At 49.3% G+C, this 24,420-nt stretch overlaps 1 protein-coding gene across 3 annotated transcripts in view; it reads right to left on the reverse strand.

Annotated features, from left to right (window-relative positions):
* Window positions 1-24,420, reverse strand: part of ntrk2a (neurotrophic tyrosine kinase, receptor, type 2a) — a 440,469-nt gene that overhangs the window by 105,798 nt on the left and 310,251 nt on the right. For all 3 annotated transcript variants that reach the window (XM_085985245.1, XM_085985243.1, XM_085985240.1), the window contains one exon: window positions 21,043-21,231. In XM_085985245.1, coding sequence (XP_085841371.1) covers window positions 21,043-21,231 — 189 coding nt within the window. The remainder of the gene's footprint in view (window positions 1-21,042; window positions 21,232-24,420) is intronic.

Genomic DNA, 24,420 nt, shown 5'->3' on the forward strand with positions numbered 1-24,420 from the left:
TGCCAACCAGTTCTCTATCCAAGTCAATACCTTGCCCCCAATCCCATGTGCCTTAATTTTGCAAGCTAATCTCTTATGCGGGACCTTATCGAAAGCCTTCTGAAAGTCCAAATACACCACATCTACTGGTTCTCCCTTATCTATTTTACCAGTTACATCCTCAAAAAATTCTAATAGATTAGTCAAGCATGATTTACCCTTTGTAAATCCATGTTGACTTTGTCCGATCCCATCACTGCTCTCCAAGTGCTCTGCTATTACATCTTTTATAATGGACTCTAGCATTTTCCCCACTACCGATGTCAGGCTTACCGGTCTATAATTCCCCGCTTTTTCTCTACCACCTTTTTTGAATAGTGGGGAAAATTAGCTACCCTCCAATCCATGGGTACTGTTCCAGAGTCTATCGAGTTCTGGAAGATGACCAGCAATGCATCTACTATTTCTAGGGCCACTTCCTTAAGTACCCTAGGATGTAGATTATCAGGCCCTGGGGATTTATCAGCCTTCAATCCCGTCAACTTCCCCAACACCATTTCCCTACAGATACTGATTTCTTTCAGTTCCTCCCTCTCATTAGTCCTTATATTACCCGACATCTCTGGGAGGTTATTTGTGTCCTCCTTCGTGAAGACAGAACCAAAATATGTATTTAGTTGGTCTGCCATTTCTTTGTTCCCCATTATAAATTCCCCTGATTCTGACTGTGAGGGACCTACGCTTGACTTCACCAATCTTTTTCTCTTCACATATCTATAAAAGCTTTTACAGTCAGTTTTTATGTTCCTTGCAAGCTTACTTTCATAATCTATTTTCCCCCTCTTAATTAATCCCTTTGTCCTCCTTTGCTGAATCCTAAACTGCTCCCAATCCTCAGGTTTGCTGCTTTTTTTGGCCAATTTATATGTCCTCTCTTTGGATCTTATGTTATCTCTAATTTCCCTTGTTAGCCACGGTTGAATCACCTTTTTTGATTTATTTTTATGCCAAACTGGGATAAACAAATTCTGTAGTTCATCCATGCGATCTTTGAATGTTTGCCATTGCCTATCCACCGTCAACTCTTTGAGTGACATTACCCAATCAATCCTACCCAACTCACGTCTCATACCATCATAGTTCCCTTTATTTAAATTCAGGACCTTTGTCTCTGAGTCAACTACTTCACTCTCCATCTTAATGAAGAATTCTCTCATATTATGATCGCTCCGACCCAAGGGGCCTCGCACAACAAGATTGCTAATTAATCCTTTCTCATTGCATAATACCCAGTCTAAGATGGCCTGATCCCGAGTTGGTTCCTTGACATATTGGTCCAGGAAACCATCCCGTATACACTCCAGGAATTCCTCCTCCTCAGTATTGTTACTAATTTGGTTAGCCCAATCTATATGTAGATTAAAGTCACCCATGATGACTGCTGTGTCCTTATTGCACGCTTCTCTAATTTCCCTTTTAATGCCATCCCCAACCTCTGCATTACTGTTTGGGGGTCTATACACCACTCCCACTAATGTTTTCTGACCTTTGGTATTTCTCAGTTCTACCCATACAGATTCCACATCATCAGAGCTAATATCTTTCCTTACAATTGTGTTAATCCCCTCTTTAACCAGCAATGCTACCCCACCTCCTTTTCCCTTTTGCCTATCGTTCCTGAATATTGAATACCCCTGGATGTTGAGTTCCCAGCCTTGGTTCCCCTGGAGCCATGTTCCCGTAATTCCAATCATATCATATTCATTTACCTCTATTTGTGCTGCTAATTCATCTACCTTATTACAAATGCTCCTTGCATTAAGACACAAACCTTCAGGCTTGTTTTTTTAACGCTCTTAGACCTTTTAGAATTATTATTTACTGTGGCCATGTTTGTTTTAAACCCTTGATTTCTCTGATTGCCACCTTTGTTTTTCTCCTTCCTGTCTTTTGCTTCTATCCTTGTTTCCCTTTCCTTTGTCTCCCTGCTCAGGTTCCCAACCCCCTGCCATTTTAGTTTAAACCCTCCCCCACAGCACTAGCAAACACTCCCCCAAGGACATCGGCCCCGGTCCTGCCCAGGTGCAGACCGTTCGGTTTGTGCTGGTCCCACCTCCCCCAGAACCGGTTCCAATGTCCCAGAAATTTGAATCCCTCCCCCTTGCACCATTCCTCTAGCCACGTATTCATTTGAAGTATCCTTCTATTTCTACTCTGACTAGCACGTGGCACTTCCTGAGATTACTACCTTTGAGGTCCTATTTTTTAATTTACCTCCTAACTCCCTATATTCAGCTTTTAGGACCTCATCCCGGTTTTTACCTATATCGTTGGTACCTATATGCACCATGACAACTGGCTGTTCACCCTCCCCTTCCAAAATGTTCTGCAGCCGCTCGGAGACATCCTTGACCCTTGCACCAGGGAGGCAACACACCATCCTGGAGTCTCGTTTGCTGCCGCAGAAATGCCTATCTATTCCCCTTACAATAGAATCCCCTATCACGATAGCTCTACCCCTCTTTTTCCTCCCGTCCTGTGCAGCAGAACCACCCCTGGTGCCAGGAGGTTGGCTGCTGCTGCCTTCCCCTGTTAAGCCATCCCCCCCAACAGTATCCAAAATGGTATAACTGTTCGAGAGGGGGATGACCCCAGGGGATTCCTGCACTACCTGCCTGTGCCTAGTATTCTGCCTGATGGTCACCCATTCCCTTTCTCCCTGTGGAACCTTTACCTGCGGTGTGACCACCTCCCTGAACGTGCTATCCACGACTTCCTCAGCCTCGCGAATGCTCCAATATCTATCCATCCGCTGTTCCAGTGCTGCAATGCGGTCTGTCAGTAGCTTCAGCTGGACTCACTTCCCGCACATGTGGTCGTCAGGGACACAGGAAGTGTCCCTGATTTCCCACATAGTGCAGGAGGAGCAAACTACGGGGCCGAGCTGTCCTGACATGACTTACCCTTTACTTCCTTTAAATTAAGTTAAATTTTTGGTCACCAGCAGCCCCCGCTACACCTCAGAGCTTAGAAACTATAACCCACAGAGTTTAAGTTTGGAAAAAAAGGAGAAAGAGAGAAATACTTACCAACCAATCACTTACCTGCTTTCTGCTTCAACAAATGCTACATACCACCGTCTGAACCAGAGTCTGCACACACTGCCCAAAGCACCACACCCCCAGCACTCACCCACCAACAATCTCTACCTACCAACACTCACACCCATATCTCACACTTTGCACACAATGACTATTTAAATATGACAGGCACATCTCCCAAACACATTGCTTCACACTCACTCTCACACTTTCCTTTCTCTTGCAGGCCAAGGTGGCTCACAACAGGAGGGAGCAGGAGCACACAGGCGGGGGACAACCTGACACCCAACCACTTTCTGAGCTTGAGGAAAGAGTGCTGCAAATCATGGGCACCAGGTGGTGGGTGCTGTGGCCACTGCCGACATTGACCCCCTTGGGGACAACCACGGTATGTTCATCCCTACTCCTTCTTCTCACATCCCACTTCCCCCTCACCCCACAAGCCTTTCCCACTTTCCAGCTAATCATGCTGCATGCATGCCTTCTCCCTTCCTGCCCCCCTCCTCTCACTGACTCTTGTGCGTTTATGCTTTCAGATAATGAGCAAGCAGCTGAGCAGCCTGTCCCGGAGGGTACCATAGAGAGCGAGGTGGGAGAAGAGGAGGAGGAAGAACACACCGCATCACTGCATGCCTCACCCGCAGGTATCAGCTCAGATACTGGCGCTACACGTTTTTAGAGGCGAGTATAGTAGTGGGATCTGCACAGGGTGATGCACCAGGGGCGAGTAGGCTGCAGCAAGGCCAGGGGAAAGGGTAGCTCGGGAGTCAGCTCCCCGGAGGGCGAGTTCATGCACGAATTCTGCTGCACAGGATTCAGATGAGGACCTCGATGGGGAGGCCTTTAGAAGAAGGGTGATGGGCATGCACACAGAGATGATAGGTGTAATGGCAGGGGTGCCCAAGAGCCTCTCGACAATGATAAGGAGCATGGAGGAGTCCACCTCCAACATTGCACAGAGCTCCATGCACACCATGGAGCCCATCATTTGCAGAGAGGCTGTGGCGGCCTAGACCACATGCCACGTGTGATGGATGATCTCGCAGCTTCCATTGCAGCACAGGCAGAAGCGACGCAATATCTTAGTGCTGTAATGCAGTCTATGCTTGGTGCCATCGATTCTCAGACTGCTCACATGCAATCTCAGCTTGCTGCCATGCAAGCTCTGACTGCTGCCATCGTGGCTGGGTCAACCACCATCCACCGGGGCTTTTACGGTTTCGCAGCAGGCCAGCAATCTGTGCTCCAGTGATGCTGAGGTGCTGCCCCCGGGGGTGTGCCAGTGGGTCAGTAGAGCAGGAAGCTGCTGTCTTCTCTCAGGATAACAGCATTCCTGCTCCCACCACTGGCACTTCGCCATTGCCCTTGTCGCTGCCTGTCATCCAGCCAGCCCAGACTGCTGCCACCCATGCTGAGGTGGTGCAGTCTACAGCCAGGCCTTCCAGGCCTAGATCTGGTCAAAGGCATCCTGTGAGGCCATCTGAAGTCTCCCGCACGGACACTCAGCAGCTTTCCACCAGCCCTGCTGCAGTCACTGGGCCAACACCTCATAGGAGCACTAGAATAGGCAAAGGCACTGTAACCAGGGGCACTAAGGAATTGCACAAGGGTGAATAGCTAAAATTGTTGTTGTAAATATGTGTTCACTGATTATTGATAAATTTATGAATTGGCTTTGAATGATTTTGTGTCGTCTCTCATTTCAGCTTTGCGCTGTGATATGGCCTGTGACAGGGATGGAATGATGGGGATTTGGTGAGGTTTAATTTATTGGAACCGCAGTCTGATGAGGCAGTCATGGACCGCCCTTCTAGAATGTTGATTAAGTGGCTGCCTCCTCCCTCACTCCTGTTTCTCCTCCTCCTCCTTGTCTTCTTCTTCCTCCTCATCCTTGTCCTCCTCTTCCTCTCCCTCTTCCTCCTCCTGAGGTGGTCCCACAATCCCTGGTGGCAAGGGCTGGGCCCTTATGGTGGCCAAGTTGTGGAGCATGCAGCAGACCACGACAAAATGGGACACCCACTCTGGTGGGTACTGGAGAGCTCCTCCCAAGTGGTCAAGGCAGCGGAACCGTTGCTTGAGCACCCCGACTGTCAGTACAGCCCCCATTAATGTAACGATGTGTAGCACTTTGAAATTTTGTCAGAATAAATGTAACAAATTTTTAGTAGCCACAACTGGTTTCCTCCGGGTGCTCCGGTTTCCTCCCACAGTCCAAAGATGTGCGGGTTAGGTTGATTGGCTATGATAAATTGACCCTTAGTGTTAGGGGGATTAAATACGTGGGGTTACGGGGATAGGGTGGGATATGTGTCGGTGCAGGCTCGATGGGCCGAAATGGTCTCTATCTGCACTGTGGGGTTCCTGTGATTCCTGTGACAACACTCCTGATACTAAAGAACCTTTAAATGAGTGAATTAAACTCTTGCACAATCGCAAACTGACAAGGAAGCATTGAAACAGCACTAACCTGACAACTGCAACTGATCCCTTTAAACAGCGCCCCGGAGCCGTCATCCGCCTGCTTTATGCCTCCTCTTCCTGTCGTTGTCAGGGTGAGGCACTAAGGCAGGGGCGATAATCAATTTGGCAGATCAGGCACTGAGTGAGCGCACGCTCACTGACGTCATGATCTGCCTGGCACTAAAGCCCCAGGCACTAACTGTTAGCGGCAGCGCTAAGGGGCGACTGGATTTGGCATGAGGCGCTGGATTCGCCTCACTCCAGCGCTACTTCATTAGTGCCCCATTAGCGCCCCTGCCAGGCGCTAACGGGAGGTGCTAACCAACCAAATTTCTCGCCCCCCGCTAAGTTTGAATGAAGAGAAGAAAATTATTTTACAGTGAAGTATTATTTTATTAGAGGGAAAGAAGTAAAACAACTTCCATACAGCAGTGCCTTTTCATTTCTCTTAAAACTTCTCCAAGCACTTCACAAATAATGAATTAATTTTGCATGTGCAATCACTGTTGTTATATCGGCAAGCATGGCAACCATTTTGTGCACAGCAAGATCCCCCAAATAGATAAGTGACCAGTTGTGGCGACACGCCACCACTGGACATAATCCGCTCACGGCGGCACAGACAGTTTAAGCAGAAGCCCCCAGCCGGGGGCCCTTTCCTCCAGCAACTTGTTTCCCGCAGGGACAGGCTGCCGGGAGCACTTCCTGTCTGGGAAGTATTTAAGTGGATGCACGGGCTTTTCTAGTTCCTGTTTGTCATGTGGTTAGAATAAAGCAGTTGTGTTTTCAATAGCTCTGGTCTCGACTCCCACGTTTGCCGCGGTATCTCAACACTAGTGACCCCGACGCTCAGGACGAATCCTAAGCTAGCATGGCGGATACAAACGCAGTCACGGTTAAATTACCAGACTTTTGGGAGAACCTCGCCGAAGCCTGGTTCGTTCAAGCTGAGTCCAGATTCCGGCTGAAAGGCATTACAGTCGACGCCACGAAGTACGACTACCTCGTCGCCTCGCTCACCTACGCTACAGTCCCCAAGGTTTGGGCAGCGCTGCAGAATCCACCAACGGATGGCAAGTACGAACATCTGAAGGCAGCGCTACTTAAAAAATTTCAAACGTCCTCTTACCAGCGCCACTGCCAACTCCTGGACCTCCCCGGCCTTGGTGACGCTTCACCATCAGACCTGCTTTCCCACATGCTGTCCCTCTCAGACGACAAAAATCCCGGCGCCCTTTTTCGCACGCTTTTCATTCGGCAGCTCCCCGCCAGCATCCGCCCGCTCATTGTGGAGTCTGACTCCACGGACCTGAATGATATAGCCGAAAAGGCCGACCGGCTGCTCTCTGCACAGGCCGCTCGCGACGTCGCGCCCGACCTCACGGCAACGACCACGCGGTCTTCCCGGGCCGCTAGGCCCGACCGCCCTACCACTCCGGGTTACTGCTACTACCACACCCGTTTTGGCGCTAGGGCTCAACGCTGCACGCCACCGTGTACCTTCAAACACCCCCCCGCACCGGCCCCCGCGATGGCCGCGGGGCAGAAGGAGCCCCTACTGTACGTCACTGACGACAGAACCAACCGCCGATTTCTGTGCGACACAGGGGCCCAGCACAGCATCACCCCCGCCTCCGCCCTCGAGATCCAACGCGGCACACGGGGTATCACACTGGCTGCAGCCAACGGCTCTGAAATCCGCACATATGGCACCCGCATGGTCACGCTCGACCTCGCGGGCCACCGCTACCGCTGGGAGTTCCTCACAGCCAAGGTCCTCTGCCCACTCATCGGCGCCGACTTCCTACGCACCCACGGCCTCCTTGTCGACATTCCGAGGCACCGCCTCGTCGACATCAACACTATGGCCCCCATCCCCGGCGCCTTTACCCCGGCCCGTTCGGCCGGCCTGACGACCTACTGCCTCGCCAGAGCCACGGACGACTACTCGGCACTCCTTGCTGAGTTTCCCGCCCTCACTAACCCGACCTTTTCGGCCAAAGCCGCCAAGCACGGTGTGGAACACTATATCCCCACCACCGGCCCCCCAGTTTCTGCCCACGCCCGCAGACTCAACCCGGCCAAGCTGGAAATCGCGCGGGCCGAGTTCACCACCATGGAACAACTCGGCATCATCCGCCGCTCCAGCAGCCCTTGGGCCTCGCCCCTCCACATCGCCCCCAAGCCCGGTGGAGGCTGGCGCCCTTGCGGGGACTACCGCCGCCTCAACGACGCCACCACCCCCGATCGATACCCGGTGCCACACATCCAGGACTTCTCGGCCCGACTGGCCGGACGAACCGTCTTTTCCAAAGTCGACCTGGTGCGCGGTTACCACCAAGTCCCCGTACACCCCGCGGACATCCCCAAAACGGCCGTCATCACCCCATTCGGCCTGTTCGAGTTCCTGAGGATGCCCTTCGGCCTCAAGAATGCAGCACAGGCTTTCCAGCGCCTTATGGACTCAGTCCTCCGGGACCTGAACTTCCTATTCGTCTATCTATACGACATTCTCGTGGCCAGCTCCTCCAAACAGGAACACCTCGAACACCTTCGCATCCTGTTCGGCGCCTAGCCCAACACGGGCTCATCCTCAGCCCGGCGAAGTGCCAATTCGGCCTAACCAAGATCGATTTTCTCGGTCACCACATCACCCCTGCTGGGGCCGTCCCCCTGCCCAACAAGGTGCAGGCCGTCCAGCAATTCCCCCGCCCCACAACCATCAAGGGCCTCCAGGAGTTCCTCGGGATGGTGAACTTCTACAACAGGTTCATCCCCAGAGCCGCAGCCCTCATGAAGCCCCTATACGACTCCCTCCGAGGAAAATCCGGCAAGATGGACGTAGCCTGGACCACTGACACGGCAGCCGCCTTCGACGCCACCAAAAACGCGCTCGCCGACGCCACTCTGCTCGCGCACCCGAGGGCCGATGCCCGGGTCGCGCTCACCACCGACGCCTCCGACCACGCGGTCGGGGCCGTGTTCGAGCAGTGGGTCAATGGCGCGTGGCAGCCACTTGCCTTCTACAGCCGCCAACTGCGCCCCCCGGAGGTCAAATACTCCACATTCGACCGCGAGCTTCTCGCACTCCACCTGTCGGTCCGCCATTTCAGGTTCCTCCTGGAAGGCCGCCCCTTCACCGCGTATGTGGACCACAAGCCACTCACATACGCGATGGCCAAGCACACCGAACCCTGGTCCGCTAGGCAGCAACGCCAGCTCGCGGCCGTCTCCGAGTTTACTACGGACATTCAGCACGTCTCCGGTAGAGACAACGTGGTCGCCGACTGCCTTTCCCGTCCCGCCGTCTGTGCGAATCACCTCGCGGTCGACTACGCACAACTAGCAGCGGCCCAGCTCACGGACCCAGACCTCCTCTCGGCGGCTACCAGCCTGCCAGGGCTACGCCTAGCCAAGGTCGCGCACGGGCCCGAAGCCACGGCAGTCACGTGCGACGTCTCACTCGGCCAACCCAGGCCGGTCGTCCCTGAGACCTGGCGCTGCCGCGTCTTCGACGCGCTCCACGGGCTCTCTCACCCGGGTTCCCGCGCATCCGTCAAACTCCTCTCCAAGCGCTTCGTCTGGCGCGGCCTCAGCAGAGATGTTCGGACTTGGGCCACCTCCTGCCTCGCCTGCCAACGGGCTAAGGTACAGCTGCACACCAAAGCACCCCGGGAGACTTCGAGGTACCCAGCCGCCGCTTCGACCACGTACACGTCGACATCGTCGGTCCCCTGCCGCCATCGCAAGGCCAAACTTATCTCCTCATGATGGTCGACCGCTACACACGCTGGCCTGAGGCAGTGCCGCTGACCTCCACCACCACAGCCGACATCGCCAGGGCGCTCCTTAACACCTGGGTTGTGAGGTTCGGCGTACCGGCCGACATAACCTCTGACAGAGGCGCCCAGTTCACCTCCGAACTCTGGACGGCCACAGCACGCAACCTCGGGGTGACGCTCCACCGCACCACGGCGTACCACCCGCAGGCCAACGGACTTTGTGAACGCTTCCACAGGCCACTCAAGGCCTCACTCCGCGCCGGCCTGCAGGACAGTACCTGGACTGACCGCCTACCGTGGGTGCTACTCGGCCTACGCACCGCGGTCAAGGAAGACCTCCAGTCCTCGGCAGCGGAGTTAGTCTACGGACAACCGCTGCGCGTCCCAGGCGAATTCCTTCCGGAGCCTACCAAGCCTTGGTCGGCCGAACAGCAGCGGCTCGACTCTTTCTCTTCCGCTCAGCAGTTCGCCCCACTTCCGGTCAACCAACACGGCGAACTCGCACCTCACGTTCCGCCAAATTTACAGCAGGCGCGCTTCGTCTTCGTGTGACACGACGCGCACCGCGGGCCCCTGCGACCCCCGTACGACGGTCCGTACGAGGTACTACAAACCGGGGACAAGGTCTTCAAGCTGCGACTCGGCGACAGGGTCGAGACAGTCTCCATCGACCGGCTCAAACCAGCACACAAAGAACCAGGGGACCAGGTCCCCGTGGCCCAGCCTCCAACTAGAGGCCGTCCCCCCGGCAAGCCAGCACAGCCGGCGGCGAACCGCCCGACCCAACCAACCAGACCGGCGACCACTCAGAGCCGCTGCGGCAGAACCATTAGACCACCGTCACGACTCGTCCACTCCACCTAAGCGGATTCTGGGGGGAGCTCTGTGGCGACACGCCACCACTGGACATAATCCGCTCACGGCGGCACAGACAGTCTAAGCAGAAGCCCCCAGCCGGGGGCCCTTTCCTCCAGCAACTTGTTTCCCGCAGGGAAAGGCTGCCGGGAGCACTTCCTGTCTGGGAAGTATTTAAGTGGATGCGCGGGCTTTTCTAGTTCCTGTTTGTCATGTGGTTAGAATAAAGCAGTTGTGTTTTCAATAGCTCTGGTCTCGACTCCCACGTTTGCCGCGGTATCTCAACACAGTTAATCTACTTGTAGTGGCGCTTCTTAGTTTCCAAACAGGCAGCCACTGAGCTGTGGGGCTGTTAACAACGAGTAGACGCGTGTCGAAATAAAACGTTCCCAAACGTAGCTTTGTCTTTTAAACTGTTTACTATAACACTTCACAAACGGCATTACAAAGCAAACACGTATAAACGAACACGGTCAAAAACTGTATTGTTCCAAACCTCACAACTTCTGCCTCCTTCAGCCACGTGGAGTTTAAACTGTAAAATGGCTGCATACCATGTGTGGCTTAGGGACTGTACCATTGTGGCAAGAATGAAGGGGGTGTCTCGGACTATACTACTGGAGCAAGAAAATAGGGGGTTTCTTAATACAATAAGTCAATCAGGTAAATTAACTGTATTATGCTATTTAACCAATATTTTAAAGTATTTTCTTAAGCTTTTATGGCTCTTACATTCCGGCCCCTAATTGACTAGGCACATGAAGCGTATCAATTACTCAAACATTAAGAGTCATAAACTAATGAGTTCAACATATTTACAATATAAGTGTCCACTTTTTTCGTTCAGGAGCTTTTCACGCTGCTTCTTGTAGCAGGCAGAGCTTTGTGATCAGTCTTTCCAGGGTACTGGTCTTGGTTTGCAAACAAACGCGACGAACGACGCCTCTGGAGTCTGGCATGGTCTTAATTATTTTTCCCATCAACCAAGAATTTCTAGGGGCTGAATCATCCACGATTAAGACAGAGGCCTAGAAATTGAGTTTTGGCTTAGCCAGGGCTTTAGCGCCGGAAGTTAGTGCCGGCGCTAAGTCCCCCTGCGCGCGCCAAAAATTCAGCAGGGCCGCGCCCAAACGGCTGCCGGCGCTACTGAAGGGTCTTTGCGGCGATAAATCGGCGCTAACTGCCGTTTCGCGCCGCAATTCTGACGCTGCGGCACCCGATGCGGTGCGGCAGGCTCGGGAAGTGCAGGCCTCCTCCTTCCCTTAAGGAGGAGCTGCCTGCACCCGATCGCGGCCCGCGAAAATCTTTTAAAAAATGAGCCCGGCACCTCGGACAAGTGCCGGGCTTGCTTCTGTTCCGGGGGGGGGGGGGGGGGGGAAGTCCGGGGAGGGAGCTGCGGCCAGGCGGCCGGCGGGAAAGCGGCCGGCCGCCGCGGGGCCTTTAATGCGCCGGCGCAAAGACTCGTAAGACTCTGTTGCCAGAGTCTTAGTTGCGGCTGTCACGGGCGAGGCGGCCGCAACTGAATTTCGGCGCTGGGGCCCGTCGGCATGGCAACCGGGACGCTGCGCACACCGAAGGCGTCATCGGTGCCGGCGCAGCGCTACCGGTCTACCGCGGCGTAAGGGCCCCAGGCAATTTCGGCGCCGGCGCCAAATGCAGCGCTAGGCCCTCTAGCGCCGCAAAATCGGCGCTAAGGGCACTCAATTTCTAGGCCAGAGTCTCCGACAATGAAGTTCCTCTTTATTTTGGACCATTTTTGACGCTCCTGTAGCAGAGGTAAGTATTCTCTTGTCCATCTGGTCCAGAAAAGGTCTGACATATACTGAACTTGCCTCCACTTCCGACGGGCATACAGATCTTCCTTTTTGAAGACTCCCGGGGGCATGGCTGGCTGTGTTTTCAACAACAACAGGTGGTTCGGAGTCAGGGCTTCGAGGTCATTGGGATCATCTGATGTCTTAGTTATCGGTCGGTCATTAATGATGGCTTCGACCTCACACAGAACGGTTTGGGGTCCCTCGTCGTCGAGCGCTTGCTGCTTCAGTACAGAACTGAGTAGTTTTCTTACGGTGCGTATCTGTCTTTCCCAGACACCTCCATGGTGGGATGCAGCCGGAGGATTGAAGATCCACTTAGTTCCTGTTTGCATCATGGCTTCCTGTATTTTAAGCCGATTCCAACCTTCAATAGCTTCCCATAGTTCTCTCTCCGCTCCGACGAAATTAGTGCCATTATCAGAACGCATAATGGACACCTGACCTCTTCTACAGGCAAAGCGCCGCAAGGCGTTAATACAGGAATCAGTGTCAAGCGTGTGTGCCACCTCAATATGAACTGCTCTGATGGTCAAACAAGTGAAAAGCACACCATATCTCTTGACAAGGCTCCGTCCTCGCTTTACCTTGAAAGGCCCGAAATAGTCCACCCCTACGTTTGTAAATGGGGGCTTGTCTGGTAACAAACGGTCTTCAGGCAGGTCTGCCATTTTCTGCTCCCCAGCTCTAGCGTGGAACCGTCTGCAAACAATGCATTCAGAGAGTATTTTTCTTATTACAGAATTAGCTCCTGGAATCCAGTATCTTTGTCTTAGCTTCGCAAGCACGTGATTCCTCCCACTGTGTCCAATACTCTGGTGTATATGCTGAAGAATGAGAGTAGCAACCCGGAGGTCCTTAGAAAGGATAGCAGGATGCTTGGCCTCCTCTGGCACAGCAGATTTGTTTAGTCTCCCTCCCACCCTCAGTACTCCATCTTGCAGTGTAGGATCCAGCTTGTAGATATGACTACCTTTCTTGATTGGAGTATTTCGCTGTAAAGCTTCGATTTCTTCTGGGTATCTTTGTCTTTGACTGAAGCAAACTATCTCCATCTCAGCCTTGGCCAAATCCTCCACGGTCAATGAATTCTTACCCAATGTGGTCTTGTGCTGATGCATATACTGCTGTAGAAGCATTCTCTGCTTATCGGGGTTACTTTCAGACTGACTGATAGTGGCTCGGTACTCCTTTCTCTTACCGCTCATGTGTAGCAGCAACTCTTTCAACCTTAGAAACCATGCAACTGCTTTCCTCAACTGGTGCCATCCTGAGAAATGGTTAACAAACTTGTTCACTGTGTCAAAGTTCTCTTTCGTAGTTATGAGATTTACTGTGACTGATCTCTTGACTTCGACGTCGTCTTCAGCAATCTGACTTGGCATATCTGGTCTTTCTGGCCATGATCTCTCTGTTTCCAGCAGATAACTTGGGCCTTGTATCCAAGTTTCACTCCTCATGAAGTTTTCAGCCTTCAATCCCCGTGAGGCTTGATCTGCTGGGTTTAATGAGGTGTTTACATACCTCCATTGAGATGGTTGTGTAGCTTCTCTAATGGATGAGATTCTGTTTGCTACGAAGGTCTTGAAGTGTATCTTCTCATTCTCTATATGCTTCAGCACCATCATGCTATCCGTCCAGAAGACAGATTCTTCTAGTGGGAGCTGTAACTCTTTCCGCATCGCCTGGTCAACTTTAACTGCAACAACCGCTGCCGTCAACTCCAGTCTCGGGATGGTGACCTGCTTCAGCGGAGCAACCCTGGATTTCCCCATGAGGAAGGCACAATGTTTCTGGCCCTGTTGATTTGTCAGCAAGAGGTAAGTAGCCGTGCCATAGCCGTCCTCACTGGCGTCCGAGAAATGATGTAGTTGAGCCGTCTTTGTAACTCCAAAACTCACGGGCTTGATGCATCTACTGACGTTGAAGCTAGAAAGTTGTTGCAAATCTGTCAACCATCTGTGCCATCTCTGAGCTTGACCTTCTGGGATATCTTCATCCCATCCTCTCTTGTCTCTACACAGCTCTCGTAGCATCAGCTTCACCGGCAGAATGAGTGGTGCCAGGAATCCAAGAGGGTCGTAGATGGAACTGACCACGGAGAGAATCCCTCGTCTTGTGGATGGTCTTTCGTTCACCATTATCCTGAAGTTGAACGTGTCTGACTCAATGCACCATTGTACACCAAGAGCTCTCTCGATAGGAAGGACATCGTGGCTCAGGTCCAGATCTTTGACTTCAGTGGCTCTTTCCTTTTCTGGGATAGAAGCTAGAACTGCTCTGCTGTTGCTTATCCACTTAGTCAGATGGAATCCTCCATTCGAACACAGAGTTCTAAGGTCTCTTGACAGTGCGATGGCATCGTCTTCTGTTGACACGGACTTCAGACAGTCATCGACATAAAAGTTTCTGAAGATTGTCTCCACAGCCTCTGATGGTGCTTTGCCTTTGCCATCTTCTGCAGTTTTTCTGAGAGCGTAGCTTGCACAGCTGGGAGATGATGTGGCTCCGAACAAGTGTACGGCCATTCTACATTCCACCATCGCTTGACTAACGTCGCCATCTGGCCACCAAAGGAAACGCAGAAGATCAGCATCTTCATCAGGGATTCTGACTTGGTAGAACATTGATTCTATGTCTGCCATCATGGCAACGAGCACTTGTCTAAACCTAGTCAAGACGCCAATGAGGGTATTAGTAAGATCAGGACCTTGAAGCAGCTGGTCATTCAGTGAAGTTCCTCTGAATGAGGCGGCGCAGTCGAACACTACACGGATCTTTTTCTTCTTTGGGTGATACACACCGTGATGAGGAAAGTACCAGACCCTTCCATCGTCTCTGTTCAACTGTTCCTCGGGCACTTTTACAGCATAGCCTTTCACTATGATGTTTCTCATGAAGCCTTTGTAGTCTTCGTGAAAGTCGGGGTTCTTGTTCAGCTTTCTCTTTAGACTGATGGCGTGTTGCTCTGCTATGCAGCGATTGTTCGGCATCTTCGCGGTCTGTCTTCTCAGTGGCAAACCAATGTGATAGTGGCCATCAATGAACTGTGTAGACCTTGTCATCAAATCCATGAACTGATGGTCTTCTTGTGACATCTCTGTCTTTTCCTCACAGCTGCGTTCTGAAAAGTCTGCGTTGAACTGCTGTATCAACAGCTCTTCAATGCTTGCGATAGAGATGCGATTAACTGCGACATTTTGTCGTTCCTCCTTGTTCGACTTGTTGCCATCATCTCTCCTTACCGGTCCATTGACGACCCATCCAAGGGCTGTCCTGACGGCGTAGGGTCCGTCATCCTTGCTGTTTATCACCTGCCATGGCTCCATAGTTTTGTAGGCATTGGTTCCAATTAATAGGCCAATTTCTGCTTCAATGTATGGGAGACGCACCTTTTCTAGGTAAGGCCATCTATCCACATCCTTCTGCAGGGCTAAGTTCCCTATTCTAACAGGAATCTCCCTCTGTGTGAAAACATTAGGCAGGTCTATGAAGTCCTTCTCTTCAAGTCCACACACTTCTAAGTCTGACAGGATATAACTTTGCATTGACTTCTCATGATCCATGGTGCGTAATAGGATTTCTGTTCTTCTGCCTCTAACGTTCAGCTGTCGCATGAGTGATTCTGTGCAGAACGTTGCTGAACTACCTGGATCCATGAAGGCGTAAGTCTCCACAAGCTTCTCGCTCCTCTTAGACTTGATCTTTACAGGTACGATGGCAAGAATACAATCACTGTCACCGGCCCCAGTGAGTCCACAAGTCTCTGGTTCTAGCGACACCAGAGCACTTGAAACAACCTTCTCGTCGGTATTGTTTTCTTCACTCTTCTTAGAGACTTGTTCTTCTTTATGGATATGCAGCAGACTGGGATGTTTCCGAGTGCACTCTCTGCATGTTGTTCTTTGCTTACAGTTTCTACTCAGGTGCCCCTGAGAGAGGCATCCAAAACACAGGCCGTTGTACTTCAGGAATTCGATTCTGTCCTTATGTGGCTGTGCTTTGATGTCGCTGCAGAAATCCAATGTATGATTCTCCTGGCAGAATAAGCATGGCTTCTGAAAGGCATTAGCAGGCGTCACTGTGCTGCTCTTTTTGGGAGATGAGTTCTGGGGCCTTTCTTCCTCGGCCTGAGTGACGATAGTTGCAAAGCTGCTTCCCCTGGAACCACCTTTCCTGAGAGTCTTTGATTCAACAGGCTTGGCTTTCACTCTTCCATCGGTGGTTGGGCTGGCGTCCTGGATGTTTCCAAACAATGGGTCCCTAGCAATTTTAGCCTGTTTGTCTATGAAATTCACTAAGTCTGCAAACCTGGCTCTACTTTTCCATCTCTCCATTATCTCAAAGGCTGTTCTTCTCCATTGTTCTCTCATCCTGTAAGGAAGCTTAGAGATGATGATTCTCATAGTCGTAGGATTGTCCATCTCTTCCATGAATTCAACATCCTCCATGGTGTTGCGACATCCTATGAGGAAAAGAACATATGCGTTCAATGCCTCTCCGTCCTCCGATCTGATCTGTGGCCACTTGGTAGCCTTTTCAATATATGCAGTGGCTATCTTCAGCTCGTTACCATAGTGCTCCTGCAGCAACTTCCTGGCTTCTATGTATCCCCGGTCCGGTCTCATGTGTTCACAGCTTCTGACCAGGTCTTGTGGTTTACCACTGGTGTACTGTCCCAGGTAGTACAACTTATCACTGCTGCTCTCTGTTTTGGAGTCAATGGCTTGTTCAAAGGATCTGATGAAGGGCTTATACTTGAGTGGGTCGCCTTGGAACACTGGTATGTCTCTTTGAGGGAGTCGAAACAGATTCTGTTGCTTTACAAGCATCTCTGTAATTTCGTTCTGACGTTGCATCACTCGATATAGGCTTCTCCCTGTGTCTTCAGGCCTCTGGTGGTCATCAGCAGGGTCTAGTCTAGACTGTCTGACGTCTGGGGTAGCATCACGTGCTCCTGTTAGTGGAGAGGCCACTCTTCCACGCTGTAATGCCAGGGGACTGCCTTCGGACTCTCTTGTAACTCTTGAAGGTGCCCTGGATCCAACTCTATGTGACAACATTGACTGGCAGTATTCGCTCCCGCCGTCCCGTGAGCCTTCATAATCTTCATACGCACTCAACCTGGCGTCTGAGACCGCGATAGCTGTTTTTATCTCCAGCTGTTCTTTCTTTGCCTGCACCTGGGCCTGTTGGGCCTGCAGTTGGGCCTGTTGGGCCTGCACTTGGGCCTGCAGTTGGGCCTGTTGGGCCTGTTGGGCCTGCAGTTGGGCCTCTTGGACCTGCAGTTGGGCCTCTTCCCGTTCAAGAGCTTGCTTCTCCGCTAAAGATGCTGCACGCGCCATCAACGCCGCCCGTTCAACCTCCTCTCTCATGCGTCGCGACGAGCTTGTGGTAGAAGCGACTGATCTGCGTCCAGAAACAGAGCTACCTTCTTTTCGATTTTTGCTCAGTCTGGCGGAAGTCTCTGAAATGCTATCATCTGGTCCGACTTCATCGTCAACTTTATCTTTCTCTGCTGTATCAGCATCTTGATGAATCTTTAACATCCACTGTTCTGTGGCCTTGATATAGTCCTTAATGCTGGTTGATTTAAGATCAAACCAGTTGTGCTGATCAGCGTTTCCCTCTTCTTCAGACAGAAGTGCTAATACATCTTCATTGAGTACATTAAATTCTTCATGCAGCTTGGAGAAATCGTAATACATTATGTCTTCAGCTTTCTTAATATTAGCATTATCTTCCATGAGACGATCAATTATCTTCATTTTTCCAGTTATCTGAGCTAATTTAGCCTTCCTTGCACCTATGCTTCTATGCAACTTCTCTTCCATTGCCTTTGGGGGGAGCTTTATTTCCCTCTTTTGGCCAGCAATCCTTCTGGCTGGGGGAAGCTCCTGGCTCCGTAAGGCCTCGGCCATTTTACCCGCAGCTCTTATTTAGCTTCTCAATAGAATGAACAAAGCAAGTAACAGTCACTGTACCTTTGCTTTCTTATATTGTCGTCTGGCTCCGTGACCATTCATGTATACGTTCGCCGACGATTCCGTCCTTTCCTTCTTAGGGAGCAAGTTTTTGACTAATGTAGTGGCGCTTCTTAGTTTCCAAACAGGCAGCCACTGAGCTGTGGGGCTGTTAACAACGAGTAGACGCGTGTTGAAATAAAACGTTCCCAAACGTAGCTTTGTCTTTTAAACTGTTTACTATAACACTTCACAAACGGAATTACAAAGCAAACACGTATAAACGAACACGGTCAAAAACTGTATTGCTCCAAACCTCACAACTTCTGCCTCCTTCAGCCATGTGGAGTTTAAACTGTAAAATGGCTGCATACCATGTGTGGCTTAGGGACTGTACCATTGTGGCAAGAATGAAGGGGGTGTCTCGGACTATACTACTGGAGCAAGAAAATAGGGGGTTTCTTAATACAATAAGTCAATCAGGTAAATTAACTGTATTATGCTATTTAACCAATATTTTAAAGTATTTTCTTAAGCTTTTATGGCTCTTACACTACTTTTGGTTGGGTTGGTTAAGGGTGGAATGTCAGCTGGGACACCAGGAGAATGTTGTGCTCTTCTTTGAATAGTGACATCGACCTGAACCACAACAACAGGCAGATCGGCCCTTGGTTTGACAGTTCATCTGATGTCTGGCACCCACAGAGTAAATGGAAGCACACAGTAAAAAGAGTAGAACTAGTATAGCTTCTATTTAAGTATATTGAACTGCTGGAGAATGCTTGGGTCTTGGAATTAAAATTTTGAGTCCATTTTATTTTTAATAATATTGCATCAGCAAATCAGAAAAGCCAATACCAGACATATTGCTGCACATCTCAAATACATGAATGCATCCTTTTTTCTCTCTTCACTATTATAATTAAGAACAGGTGGTGTACAACATCCTGCTGTGTTCCTAGAAATATTCCACTGTGGGAGAGAACCTTTCAATTGCTCAAAATAAAAAGAAACAAACAAAAAGAAGTAGGCGTCATAACAAAAAAACACTTGTATGTTTGTTGTCAGGAGGTAAAACAATATGTACCTCAACATTCCAGCAGAAATAAATGTTGATTGATTCTCCAAGCATTCTGTGTACACTGTAGCAAGGATCAGCCTCACACTGGCAAAGTCCTTTAGTTTTCAAGCTCCGTAAAAGGACAATAACAGCTGTGTTTCCAATGTGTATCCTACCAGTGCCAGAACTATCCAACATGCATGGTGACCCATTTGTTCATTTGAATGTATTAAAAAGAAAACATTAAAATATAGATTGACATATTTGATATTGTGGCACATTTTATAATACAATAAAAATGTTAGAACAATAAAAAATTGATAAAATTCCCTTCTCTATTCCTCCCTACCCCTTCCCGCATTGTACCAAATAAACAAAGATAAAGGGGTGAACTTTCACTTTTACCGCCGGGTGATAGCGGATTGGCCGCCCATTTTACATACAGCGCCCCATTTTCATTTCTATTGATTTCAATGGAACCAAAAATCGGGTGGTAAACGTAACAGTGCACCCCAAAATCTCTTTAAAGTTGTGGTATAAAGCAACCAGCTACATTAACTCCCAGGGAACTGGAGAAGCTGGGTTTGTTCTCCTTAAAGCAGAGAAGGCTAAGAGGAGATTTGATTGAGGTGCTTAAAATCATGAAGGATTTGGATAGAGTAAATGCAGGAGGCTGGATTTTCATTCAGAAGTCGGGAAGGAGGTGGGACTACAACTTTCGGGTTGTAGTCCCGCCTCCATCAAGATGCGGCCAATCCACGCGATTTTCACTTGATTGACCTTGTTGAGCCCGCCCAGCGGGCTCAGCAGGCCAATTAAGGGCCACCCGGCAACAGGTGATGTCACAGACTGAAATTTCATCTGTCAAGACATGTTGACAGATGAAATATCAGTGTTTCACAGCTGTTTGAAGCTGTCAAACACTGACAGTCTTACTTCTTTACACACTTTAGACACACCAAACACACTTACCTTTGCACTCATCACTCACCTGAACATCGACATCTCGACCCCTCCAAGTCCTTCAACCCGATGGCCCGACTCCTCTAACTTGGCGTGGTTTGGACCGTCGGGAATCCCACACGACAACCTTCAAAATAGGGATTAGGCTAAAAACTGCCTGTTAACTACCTGTTAACAGGCAGTTAATTGGCACTAATCCCTTCCCACCTCGAGTCGGCGGGTCCCAGTGCGGGGCGAGTACCCGCCTCCTTTGAAACTTACATGGAGGCGGGTTTTGGGCGGGATGGTGTCGGGACCCCCGAATTCGGGATTTTAGCCCCCCCGCACGCCTAAAAGCCCGCCTCACGGCACGCTGAAAATCAACCCCAAAGAAACTGTTTCCAATGGCTGAAGGGTCGATAACCAGAGGGCACAGATTTAAGGTGATTGGCAAAAGAACCAGAGGCGACAGGAGGAAAAACTTTTTTACACAGCGAATGGCTAGGATTTAGAATGCACTGCCTGATAGGGTGGTGGATACAGATTCAATTGTAGCCTTCAAAAGGGAATTGGATAAATACTTGAAGGCAGAAAAATTGCAGGGAAATGTGGAAAGAGCGGTGGAATGAGACTAATTAGATTGCTTTTCGAAAGAGCCGGTGCAGACTCGATGGGCCGAATGGCCTCCTTCTGTGCTGTACTATTCTATGCGTCTATGATTCAAAAGCTTTTAAAACATGCCTATTAGTGTCCTTGCGCCCAAAAGAACCAGCTTAATTTTAAGAGCCTCCTCAAAGGCCTGTAGACGAGTGCAATGAGCGTAAAGTTGTAATGGTGATTAATTCGATCGGAGGCATGGTCAGTTTTGTGACCAGTGCTGGCTTCCAGCGCGATGTTTTTTAAACTAAAAGATTGCGGAAACTCGAAATGCACTGAACGTAATTTGTGCTTAGAATTCTCCCATCTTTTGTGCTGCTTTCGATGATTTCAGGCGAATTGCGCTGAAGAAACTCCTACCCAGTCTATGCATGCACAATGCTTTACATATGTATACGCTTTGCAATGTGTTGGTAATGATGTACTCACAAGTGTCGGGTTTGAGTAAACCGTGAGAATTCCTGAAGTACTGTGGGTTTTCGATCACAGGAATCTTTGTCATTCCAATGATAACCGCATCAGGCCCACCTTCTGAGGAGGATGGCGTGTTGCTGCCATTAGTTACATGATGCAATGGACTGGCCGAATCATCGTCAGTGCTGATTACTGAAGAAGGACCTAGAAATAGTTTACATTTATTAAAATCAAATACATAACAATGCAAATCCTTCACCACTAGCAGCATTAATATAACAAAAATAGGTCAATCAAATCATCAGTCTACATTTTTGTAGGAATTAAACTGTAGATTTTATTTAGTGAATATCTGTGCTCAGTGAAGTGTGTCATGCTGGGGAATGGGATATTTATTATCTGGAGCAATGTATCAGCAGTCCATTAAAGATTAAGCTCCACCTTTTTTTCCCACCAAAAGTGTTGAAAGCACACTTTGTGTAATTAGCAATAAACACATTACTGTGTGCACTGCTAATATTGCACAGCGTGATCTCAACTCCCTTAAATGCCAACCTATAACATTCGGAAACAGTTTCAAAAAAGCTGACACAGACCCAAAAAATGACAACTGAAAAAACAGTGCTAAGTTAAGCCCATGAACGTGGTCACAGCTTTATGGTGACTAAATAAGATTCATTCCTTTTTATTACATTAGATTTCAGGATTTTTAATGGTGTTTTAGATCACATGTCAGAATTCAGTATGTTTTTCTGTGACATGTAATGGCCTCACCTATGACATATGAAAAGTAATTACAACGAGAGTGCATTGGGACATAAGCTTGTCTTGACCAAAGGTGTAGAGGTTCACCCAATATTTCATCAGTTGTATTTTTAAAATACATGGAAAACTAAACAAAGAACACAAAAATGTATTTTTTTGCAGTGTTTAAAGAGAGACATGAGCAAACGGTATTTCCTAGAGGGTTTGGGGGAAGGCATTTCTGGAAATTTTGATTTTTGATGTTTTTTCATGTATTTTGCAGCATTCTGCTTTTGAAGCCAAAATTGATGGTGAGTAGAATGCATTAAATCGATAGCAAAATACTACGGATGCTGGAAATCCAAAATAACAACAGAAAACACTGGAAAAACTCAGCAGGCCAGGCAGCATCCGTGGAGAGAGAGAAACAGAGTTAATGTAAGAATGCATTAAATGTTCGGCTGAGCCTGCCAACAACAAAATATCATCTGCAAAAAGGCACGTATTTCAAAAATGCTCAGAACTGACACTCCAAGGCCATTTTTCGTGATACCATTGATGACGCTGCTCCTTCTTCAGGTGAAGTGGAGAAATGCATAAAGACACAGCTTATATAGTCAGAGAATCATGTCAGATGTTTACAGGTAACCTTTCCAACTGCCATTTATCACACCTCGGCAGAGAGATAATCACAGCAGTCAAAGGTGTGAATGGTGTCCAAACAGGTCAGTCAGGGAAACATTACATCAAAGAACAATGAGGTGGGGTCACAAGGGGTCAAATATTGCAGATGCTGATGTCTGTATGAAAAACAAAAAAACAGACAAAAAAATTCTTGTTATGTGTTTCAAGCAGCAGTACTATGGATGTCACCCTATTTATAAGCTGCCTGGGGTGCAATGTCACAACTGATATTACCATAGATTTTTTAAATATGAAGGTAAGGGTGCCTGATGGCTTAGTGACTAATTGTGTGTTATGGTGTAGCACTGAACCATACAGGTCGGAAAAGTCCCAGGTTCAAAACCTGGTCTGTGCTGAACTTAGCTGGTGTGGTGATGGAAGCACTATAATTGGCCTCAAGGATGGGAAAATCATCCAGGGTTCCCATTCTTGATGTCTGTCTGACAATTCCCGCTGCCATGTGTATGTGTGGATGGGAGATCAAAACAGGACAGTGTTCAGTCTGTGCCTGATTGAATAACATCCTGGTACTCACCTTGATGAACATAAAATTCATCCAATAACATTTAAAAAATGAATTGTAAAATGAATTCTATGGGCTGCAGCACCAATATACTATTCAGTTGCTGGATTTTATTACTTGAGTTGAATGGCCATCTCATTAACACATCCAATGGCCCAGATAGTCACTGGGGCTTGGTTTTGGGGCAGGGCTGGGAGGGTTAACCTGGAAGTGTGGGTTTCCCCAAACACCGTGTTTAAATCTTTTTTCCCCAAGTACCCTGCCCGACAGCCAGCCTGCCTGTCGATTGTACTGCAGCCAAGGAGCAGGTAGTTTAATGGTGGTGTTCGGGGGTGGAGGGGCTCTTAATCACGGGGGTGTGTGGGTAGAGAGTGGTTGGGAGGGGGTCAGTGATCGCTGGGGAACTGTCCTAACTTTTCCAACCTCTCCTCTATTTATAAACCCAAGTAACCCATATGATTTTTAAACCACCTTATCAACTTGCCCTACCACCTTTAAGGATTTGTGTATATGGACTCCAAGGTCTCTCTGCTCATCTACTCTTTTCAAAATCTTGCCATTTATAGTATACTATCTTTCCATATAAGTCCTCCCAAGGTGTATCCCTGCCCACTTCTCTGCATTGAACTCTATCTGCCATGCTTCGTCCCATTTCACTATCCTGTCTATGACATCCTGAAGTCTACAACTATCCTCATCACTGTCTACTACGTTGCCAAGTTTCGTATCATCTGCAAACTTTATAATGCTGCTCCCTACACCCGAATCTAGATTAATGGACCCAAAACTGACCCGTGGGGAACACCACTGCAAACCACCACCCTCTGCTTCCTGTCACTGAACCAATTCCGTATCCATACAGCCACTTTCCCCTTAATTCCATGGGTTTCCATCTTCATAATAAGCCTCCTGTGTGGCACTTTGTCGAATGCCTTCCAAAAGTCCATATATACAACGTCTAATGCCCTACGTTGATCAACCTTCTCTGTCACCTCATCAAAGAATTCAATCAAGTTAGTCAGACACAATTTGCCTTTGCTGCCTCTCCTGATTAATTCAAAGAGAGACAAAGAGAGGTTACGAGAAAAGATTAGCAGGTAACATTAAATTGAACTCTAAAGCATTTTATAAACATATAGGGGGAAAAATTCAGTTGGTTGCGCCTCCCGTTAGCGCCTTAAGAGGGCGCTAACGGGATGCAAAGCAACTAGCGTCCGGGCGTGGCACCACCCACACCTCCCGCAAAATTCAGCGGGAGGTTAGCGGTGGCGCTAACCGGTAGCGCCCTGCGGCACTGCGCCGCTGGCGATGACGTCATTGGCGTGTGCAGCGCCCCGCTCACGCCCCAGCCACGCTCTTCGGGCGCGCCCCCTGACTTACCACTGGACGCTATGTCTGACGGGGTCAGGGAGGCGTAACTGCGGCCGGGGAAGCGCAATTTA

Source organism: Somniosus microcephalus, chromosome 1 (assembly GCF_052327205.1).
Source record: "Somniosus microcephalus isolate GS21.2 chromosome 1, FLI_Smic_1.0, whole genome shotgun sequence".
NCBI classification, from domain to species: Eukaryota; Metazoa; Chordata; class Chondrichthyes; order Squaliformes; family Somniosidae; genus Somniosus; species Somniosus microcephalus.